The sequence below is a fragment of the Arachis ipaensis genome, chromosome B05 (assembly GCF_000816755.2).
Source record: "Arachis ipaensis cultivar K30076 chromosome B05, Araip1.1, whole genome shotgun sequence".
NCBI lineage: Eukaryota > Viridiplantae > Streptophyta > Magnoliopsida > Fabales > Fabaceae > Arachis > Arachis ipaensis.
In genome coordinates, this window is record NC_029789.2 from 1,349,768 (window position 1) to 1,359,695 (window position 9,928).

The 9,928-nt window shown below is 36.2% G+C and overlaps 1 protein-coding gene across 1 annotated transcript; it reads left to right on the forward strand.

Moving 5' to 3' along the window:
• On the forward strand, nt 573-7,413 carry LOC107642350 (lysine-specific demethylase JMJ706). Its single transcript, XM_016345675.2, has 11 exons — nt 573-1,099; nt 2,261-2,603; nt 3,503-3,659; nt 3,746-3,965; nt 4,147-4,200; nt 4,312-4,391; nt 4,492-4,769; nt 4,890-5,282; nt 5,540-5,934; nt 6,039-6,323; nt 6,576-7,413. Exons 1-11 carry the CDS (start codon nt 1,097-1,099, stop codon nt 6,912-6,914), a joined length of 2,547 nt encoding a protein of 848 aa, XP_016201161.1. The 5' UTR covers nt 573-1,096; the 3' UTR covers nt 6,915-7,413.

Sequence of the window (9,928 nt, forward strand, 5' to 3'; positions counted from 1 at the left end):
GGGCCTTAACTAACTGGAAGGTAGGTGAGAGTTATCCTGTACAATTCGGCAGTTGAACAGAAAAAGTACACATGCATCTGGGGCTTTCTGATTTCAAGCGGGTTCCCGTACTTTGACGGTTCTAAGTAAACGACGAAGACAAAGAGGGAAAATCAACGGCTAGATGTCTACCTTGTGTAAATAATCCAAACCCAGACTTAGCTCACGTGAGCATTCCCTTCTTCCTGCCACTTTCTTTCACTCTGACCGGTACAGGGGCCAGAGCCTCATCGATAACACCGTCAATCATATTTACCAAAGTACCCTCCATCCACATGATGTAACTACCTAATTACCCCTCCCTTTGACTCTGTACCCGCCATTAAATTCCTACGGACAATAACGGCAACTCCGTCTTAACGGCGAAACATTCAATCGCGTTTACACTCGAAACGCGTTTTGGAATTTGGACGGCAACTTTTGTTTTCGTTGAACCACCTAACAACCACCATTCCTTCTCCACAAAGACTCTTTTAATTTTATTATTTTATTTACAATTTGACGCGAGTGAATTAATTAAAAAGGAGGTCAATATTTACAATTATTATTCGGTTTTCAGAGCTAATAATAAAGAGCTAATTATTTTGGACTATAAAACTATAAATTATCCCATCCTTACCCTTTTTCGGTTTTCTAAGCATTCGTTTCCTCTCTTTCCTCATCCACTGTTTCTCTCCGTTTCTCTCACCTCGCCGGGAAACCTCTTCCCCTCGCCGGAAAACCGCTCCGTCTTCGTCAACCCCGTTCTCCGCCACCGGAGAAAATTCCTCACCCCCTTCCTATTGAAACGCTTGCATTCCCTTCGCAATTCGCCGCAGTTGCTTCAACAAGGCGGTTGGATCTCCCGGAGACACGGTTCTGGCCTTCTACTCGGTGCTCTTCGAGAATGTGGGGAGCCTCGTTGTGGTTTTAGGCTCGCTCTTAATTTGCAGCGTTCTGGATCGTGATTTAGGGTTTGGCTCTGTGATTTGGATTCGGTTTTGTTGTTTTTCCTCTGTGATTCGTTTTGTTCCAGAGAGCGAAGACGGAGAACTACAGGGAGCGGCTTCGTAATGAGATGGTAAGTCAATCATGCTTTATTTAAATTATTTTTCTCATTCTTTTGATTTTTACTTTGATTCTTAAAGGCTTGAAAAACTCTATGCAAAATGCATTTTCCTCCGGTGTATCTTCAGATCTCGGACATTGTTTTGCTCTATTATGGTTTGGATGGGTTTTCTCCTATTTTGTTAGCTTGAATGATGAACTTGTTTTTGTTTTTGTCAAAAAACAACTCGCCATGCTGTTTGATGTTTTTTTTTTTCTTTTTTTTTCCTCTTTTTTTTATGCCTGGACCCCGTTACAATTCATGTTACGGATTGATGTGTATGGTGCATTTTGCAAAAAATTATTGTTTTTCTTTTATTCATTAAACTGTATAGACCTTGTTTGAAAATTAAATGAACAGGACACTTCTATTTTCTTTTTCCTCCTTTTTCCTGGAAGGGAATTTCGAGGATTTAGTTTAATCAAGGATCAATAATTTATTCTGGGTCTTTCTTCTCTTTTGCCTATGTGGAATTTGTGTGGTTCATTCTATTTTCGTATACATGTTTGATAGTATTATCTTTTGTTTGATTGGTTTGTGTTAAGGTGGCCGTAATGATGTTGAGAGGAAGAAACTTTACAAATTTCAGCGCATGCATTCGTTGAATGTGTCTATAAGATTGTTGTGTGTTGACCCTTCCGTATTTCTTTTACCGATTTCTAGAAACTTATTTTTATCCTTTATCCTGGCCATTTACTTTTCAAAGGACTTGATTCTCGCTGATTTTGATTCAGCCCTAGTCATCTAGTCGTTGACTCCTAAATGGTGTAGTAACAAGCCAAATAATGTTTGTTTTTGGCCCAGAATTGTTTTTAGTTTGCTTGGGTTGAAAGTTTATTATTTTCAAAATACTTTGCCTGCTCGAGTTAGCTAGTGCATAAAAAACGGTGCTGTGCATTGACAATCTTTCTTTCTATTTTTGAAGAATTAGTAGCCAATGTCCTGCCTGACTGTTTGCAAGTTGATTTGAAGTTTTAGTGATGCTCTTTGAGCTTGTGCTTTAGTCTGTTTATTGTTGATTCTACGTGTATGTCAAGTTTCACAGTTTTGTGATATTCTGCTTCCTTTTGTGTGGTCAACTTCATCCTAATTTTACCTACTAATGTGAGTGTGAAATGATGAACAATCTAACAGGTGGAAGGGAGAGTGCGTTTATCTAAGGAAGCTAGAAATGGGTTAGAAATTTTGAAGCGTAAAAGGCTTCAGCGAGCAAAGTCTGTCACTTCAACTGGCACAAGTGTAGCAAACATGATGAACAGAAGTGGAGGAGATGCTCTTAGAGGATTGGCTTCATGTGGTGTGGGATTGCATGGTAATGCAGATGCCTTTTCTAAGCGTAAGGTGGATAAGTTTGACACAAGTAATCTAGATTGGATTGATAAAATTCCAGAGTGTCCTGTGTATTCTCCAACAAAAGATGAATTTGAGGATCCTTTGGTTTATTTGCAAAAGATAGCTCCTGAAGCTTCTAAATATGGTATAACTTTGCTTAATTAAGTCCTAATGTTTGTTTCACTGCGTATTCAATTTAGCATTTTTTATTGATATTCACAAATTCACAATGCTAGGCATTTCATTGCCCCAGTCTTTTCTCAAATCCAGCTTTAGGGTGTGTTAGAGTATGATCAAGTCGAAAAGATAATAAACCGCAATAACTAACATGGAGAAAGTTATAGCTTTTTTTTTTTTTTGGTGACTAAGAAAGTTATAGCTTTAACTGCATTCACCCACAGCTTAGTCTTTTTTCTTTTTTAAACAAAAATGTTAATGCAAGTGTACATTTTAGAAAATTTCCAGTTAGCCAACAAATTTTTGTCTATGAATCTCTGATGACATTTTTTACTCAATCTGGAATACTATTGATGAACAAGGCAATTGTTCATACATTCCATTCTAAACTCCTAAACATTTTTGTTTCACCTCTGTTCCCTTTATTATACTCCAAAGAAAAATAGAATTGATGATTCAAATCAGGTCACAATATTGTGTGGAGGCACTTTTTTCGCTTTCAATCTTGCATCCTTGCTCCGAATGTGGATATAATTGCTCCTTCAAGATTTTTATCGCTTGTTCTCTTCTGCTGACTTTTGGTGTACTATTGAGTGGACTATATAATCAATAATTTTGAAGGTTCAACTTAATGAAATGAAAGTTTCCTCCATGCATGTTAATTTGCTTCCCGTTTTGAGAAAATGATGTGTGCCATGGCATTCGACAAGCGTAATAGTTATTATGAGCTGAAAGGACACGTAGATTTGATATAACTTTAACTTGGCATTCCTCTTTTAGCCCTTGCATATTTATGAATCAGAAATCAACAGGTTGATAAAAATGGTGACCTAACTATTATCAATTTGACTCAATGATAAATGGCAGGTATATGCAAGATTATTTCACCTTTGAGTGCTTCTGTTCCTGCTGGGGTTGTTTTAATGAAGGAGAAAGTAGGCTTCAAGTTTACAACTAGAGTGCAGCCCCTACGCCTTGCTGAATGGGATACTGAGGACAAAGTGACCTTTTTCATGAGTGGAAGGTCAGTTCCCTTACTGGGAATGCTAGTGTTTATGATTCCAATTATAATTATCATTGTTGTTTACTGATACATTATATTTGAACCAGAAATTATACATTTAGGGATTTTGAGAAAACGGCAAACAAGGTTTTTACTAGAAGATATTGCAGTGCTGGATGTCTTCCTGCCTCCTACTTGGAGAAAGAGTTCTGGCAAGAAATTGGTTGTGGGAAGATGGAAACAGTTGAATATGCGTGTGATGTTGATGGCAGTGCCTTCTCATCTTCTCCTTCTGATCAGCTTGGTAGCAGCAAGTGGAACTTGAAGGTGTTAATTTTACTAGAGTCTCCTTTTTTCTTTTCTCCACTTCCTTTAAAAACGTATCTTTTCTTTTTTATTTAGAAGTCTAGAAGAGGAAATTTTCTAACAAAACAAATAAGCTGAATGCTTTGACCTTGCTATTTTGATTAGTATACTAAATACTACTTTCCTTTTCTACTGATCTCAGAAACTTTCTCGGTTGCCGAAATCTACTTTGCGGCTCTTGGAATCATCTATTCCAGTAAGATTTTTTTGGGCCTTTTGTTTCGGTTTTTATTTGCTTTCTTTGTATTGGATGACGCCAACATTTTCTGTACTTTTTTAACACGACTTACACATGGTTTTATTTCAGGGAGTAACCGAACCCATGTTGTACATTGGAATGTTGTTTAGTATGTTTGCTTGGCACGTTGAGGATCATTATTTGTACAGGTAAATATTACTTTGGCTCATAATTCTTTATATTACTAACAAGTATTCCCCTTTTTAGATGTTTATTTGATGGTATCAATATATTATCCTGTTATTGCAGCATTAATTATCATCACTGTGGGGCATCAAAAACATGGTATGGTATTCCAGGTCATGCAGCATTGGACTTTGAAAGGGTGGTGAGAGAACATGTGTATACTAATGATATTTTGTCAAGTGATGGGGAAGATGGAGCCTTTGATGTTCTCTTGGGGAAAACAACACTATTTCCACCAAATATTTTGCTGGAACATGAAGTCCCCGTTTACAAGGCTGTTCAAAAGCCAGGAGAGTTTGTGATAACCTTCCCTAGGGCATACCATGCTGGATTCAGTCATGGTTAGATTTTCTCATTGCCGTACACTTTTATTTCCAAGAATATTATGCCCTGCTACCTTCTCCCACACAGTTAGTTGATACATGAAAAATTAATGTTGCATATCTTAATTTAAATTATAGGTTTCAACTGCGGAGAAGCTGTGAACTTTGCAATTGGTGATTGGTTTCCTTTAGGAGCTATTGCTAGCCGGAGATATGCACTGCTTAATAGGATTCCTTTGCTTCCCCATGAAGAACTTCTATGCAAAGAAGCAATGCTTCTGTATGCATCCATGGAGCTTGAAGATTCAGACATCTCTATAGGCTTGCTATACCAGCATTCTATTAAGGTTTCTTTTGTTAATTTGATGCGTTTCCAGCATTGTGCCCGTTGGTTACTAATGAAATCAAGAGCATGTATAAGTGTCTCTTCTCATTCCCATGGCGCGATTCTCTGTAGCGTCTGCAAACGCGACTGTTATGTAGCTTTTGTTGACTGCAGCTGTCACCTGCATCCAGTATGCCTACGACATGGTAAGTCATGCTCAAAACTATCACCAATGTTGTCCATTATGTTTTGTTGTCATGTGCTGGTCCACTGCCATGCTCTTTTTTAATACTATTTTCCATATTTTGATTGTTCAATTAATAGTTAATTGCTTCTTCAATATTATATAGCATCATAACAACAAGAAAACATTATGTTGTTTTTCAAGCATGATAGAGTCTTGGGATGTCTTGCCGATACAAATATTCCCCTTTTTAATGTTTCCAAAATTTTGATGATCCAGATATTGAATCCCTTGACTTAACCTGTGGGAGCAAATACACACTTTTTGTGAGGGAGGATATTACAGATATGGAAGCTGCAGCAAAGTTGTTTGAGCAGGAAGATGGGATTCTTCCGCAAACCCAAAGTGACCAAAACATGTATTGCCATCCTTTGTCAAATATGCTTCGGAAAGCTAAGGCAAATGGATACACACCTTATTGTGAGCTGAAACTTGATTCTGTTGTTGAATTTTATACAACTCCAGAGCAGACAACAAATAATCAAGAATGTGGTACACAAAGTCAATTTGTTTTCGGACATGGCTTGGAGTATCGTATGCCAGAAGTGCCTGAGGCTGCAACCACTCTTTGTTCTCTTTCAGAACCTCTTGAATCCTCCTCTTCTCTAAAAAATGTAAGTTGGTTCTTGAATATTTATGCATATTGCATCGGGAATAAAACAGCAATTATTCCTAAACTACATCCTGGCGGAATCTGAATTCCTCCATTTGCTTGCAGGCTGAGGGGCATGGCAACTTGAAGCTACGAAGTAGTGCTTTTGAAGAGAATGGTGGTGAAAGAACATCGAACAATGCATGTGAATCTTCCCCATCCCCTGCTGAGTATCATGAAAGCTCATGTAAACCACAGCGAGATCTTCATAGATCTGACGTGAAGCCCTTTGTGGATAATAGGAGTGATGATTCTGATTCGGAGATGTTCAGGGTAAAGCGTCCTTCTTCACTGAAAGCAGAGAGGAGAAGTGCAAATGATGCTTTGACTCTGAAGCATTCTGAGCAGCAGGTATTGTAAAAGCATAATTGATTCTTTTGTTAGTCCAAAATCCTTTGTGTTGTTTCGGACAGCACAGATATTTCCAAGGCTTTTACTTTTTGGTACACTGAAAGCGAAATTTATTTTGATGTCTTTCTTTCTTTCCTAAATTGGCCAATCCAATTTTATTTTGATGTCTTTCTTTCTTTCCTAAATTGGCCAATCCAATTTTTGGTGTACGATTGCATGCATTGACCATGATGAAACGATGTGCATGAACAGGGACTCAAACGATTGAAGAAAGTCCTTCCCGATGGAAGAAGTGCGCATTCAATGGATTCAATGAGAAGCAGTGAATCAAGTCAAAAATACAGTCACCCTTTTCATAAAGTTGATGGTGAAATTTCTTCCAGGGACAGATTCACAGGGGCAAACAACAACAATCCCATTTCTGTAAGGTATAAGAAGTTTGGTATCGACGAGATAAGTAGGCAACGAGATCACCACCGGAGAGACAAGGTGCAGCAGACTATCAGGGAACCGCCTTCCATCGAGATCGGACCAAAGCGGCTTAAAGTCCGAGGCCCCTCATTTTTAAGTTTAGAAAGCAGATTGAATTGAAGCTCCAAGTTTCCTCAAGAACCATCGAGAGTCTGATTTTGCTAACTCCATTTAGCTAATGGACTTTCTAACACCAACACGAACAACAAAATTGCAAATGATTGATTCTGGAAGCAGCGGCAAAAAATTTAACCAATTAGGATAAGATTTACATTCTTTGTGCAGGGCCTAACATTTCGGGAATTCTGCACGGGGTGGTGATCCTTTTGGGTTCTCTGGCCGAGGTGTTTTTCCAACTTTGGCTGGTGAACCTGTGACCTGCGAAGCTTAGACTTAGACAATTGGGTTAGTGACTTCTATTTCAGTGTACATTTTTTTTTTCTCCTTCTGATCAGTCATTTAGGTCTTGTTAGGAACCTGGGTCTATTCATAGTTTTCTCATTTTATGCCTACCAGCTGCTTCCCCTTTTAATGTTCATTCATTCTTTTTGTAGCAATAGGTCATTGCACCTAGAACTACTTGAATAAAGTTACAAAGAAATCCCTCATTTTCTCTCTATATCTCCTTTCCATTCCGCTATGTTTTTCCTGCCAACAATGACAAATAAAGTGGAATACGCTTGCGGCTTTAAATTTGCAATTCCCATGCTGATTCATGATTTTGTTGTTTCATTAACAATTCCTCCAAAGCAATAGAACTTATTCATATAATCTTAAAAAATAGATACACTCGTATTCTAAGAAACAATTATATAAACTTTATCCCAAGAGTGTTTCTTACCATTTCTTGCAAATGTGGATGGCTGGTTTGAACTTCATGTGTCTGCCATATACCACAAATTTTGTTACAAGCAACATGTGATTTGACAAATATACTACTTTCATAGTGACATTATGATTTATGCATTTTCCTAACTTGAACACTTAGATATCTTTAACGTGTACTCAATGATAGTCGACAGATGGCAGGTAATTTATGTGAGTACCAGCGTTGGCAACCAAAAAATTAGGGTTGATATTTAAATTTAAATTTAAATTAGTATATAGAAGATTATGAATTTTGAAAGATAATAATGTAAGTCAAATCAGTCATTTTTTTTTTATTTTACCAAAGATACGAGACTCGAACCCGCAACCTCTTAATTGAGTATGGGGAGATTATGCCATTTGAGCTATTACTCATTGGCATATTAAAAATTTGGAAAGGTATGTGACTCGAATCCACGACCTCTTAATTGAGTATGGAGAGTCTATACCATTTGAGCTATAACTCATTGGCAAATCAGTCATTTTGTTAGTGTTTTCGTTGGAACACTGATAAATATCATGTGATATGTTAAAAACACGATATGTAACAAATGATGTGTAATGAATGAGAATTTTCTAAGTTTTAGTGTTTTATTTTTTTTTTTTTTACTTAAAAAAAAAAAACAGTTAACTCCCAAGACAAGTGCCGGTGGAGAAAAATCAGATATCAATAAAACAATCCACAAACCAAAGTACAACAGAGGCTACGGAATGGAAAGAGAGGGTAGCAGAAACTGTCAATAGACTCTGATTTTGATGGGTTGGAGTTTTTCTTGATCGAGTAAGGCTCTTAGCAATAATTTTGGGCCTCAATTAGATTTTGATATCTTAAAATGGCCCAATTTTAGGAGAAGATTGATGCAACAAAAACCAACAGAAGTTTAGTCGTTTCCATTTTTGGGTCATAGTGTTGGGTTTGGTTCCCTTACAAGTTAATTTCACAATCCTTTTTTTAAAGGTCCAGCAACTACTATTTGTTTTTTTTTGTTGGTCGAGCATGTTAGGCTTAAATAGGTTACATAAATCAACAATCTGCATTTTGCAGGTCTCCGTAAATATGAAATAAAAAAAAAAATACATATAAGAAAAAAGGTCCAATTTATATGTGCAGGTAGAACTAGTAGTATATATTAAAAGAGTGATGATATGGCGAAAAATGTTTCTCAATAAAGAGTGAATATTATTTTTTACAATAGAAAAAAAAATAAAAAATAAATAAATACAACATGTGGAATACACATTTTTCTAAAAATTTAGTTAAAATATTTATCCTTCATCCAATTTCACTTCTCATAAAAAAATTCCCATATTAAAATATTCAGCGGTATATGTCAATTTGAAAATCTTAGGGGAAGATGATGTTCTTCTTTTAGCATTTACATTGAGAGTATATTATATGAAAATAAGGGCAGAGAAGACATGGTTATTGGAGAATCTTATGATGATCACAATAGCAATCGGATGCATATTAAATATTAATATCTAAATTGGTTACCTTTTGGCACTCATGCATTAATTATCTTTACCTTATAATAATTATAATACTCTTAACTCTACTTTGCTTTGAATATTCTGACTAGCACACACAAATCTGAGTTGTCTCTAATGTAGATGCCAATATAGCACTGATGAACATTGTTCCAATAATTGGATCCATGAGTTAAATCGTTGAAGGAAGGGAGTCAAAGATTTCATTTGAGATTCAATCAAGGTCAAACCAAAGTTTTAGGACTATATATATGACAAATTTTATAAAATGCAATACAAAGTTGAGTTGATTTTTATTTATTTATTTATTTATTCTTAAGCATGCCGTTGAGATCAATTAATATTAAATTTTGCTTCAGATCCCTATTTATCAAGCAATACTACATTCACAGTTTCTTATTCAAATACATTAACTTACTCTTTTATGATTAAATTATATTATTCTAATTTTTTTCTGATCACGATATCTTCAAACCCCAACAAGTCAAACACTAATCCGTTGTAAATCTAAACTTCATATAAGAGTTTTTTACTGGCCAATAAATTATTACATATACAAAATAGGATTCGAATGTCCGATACTTACTTATACGGACGAATTCTTAATAGCAATCACATGAACATACATAGTCCAAAAAGCAACATATTTGTAGAGTGTAAGTTTGGGTTAAAATGGGATAGGCAAAAAGCATAGCATTGCTAGGCATCTAACCTTCCCCAAGTTGCCAACTCAACCTTATTATATTATTATTACCGGACTTCAAATTAGAGGGATTGAG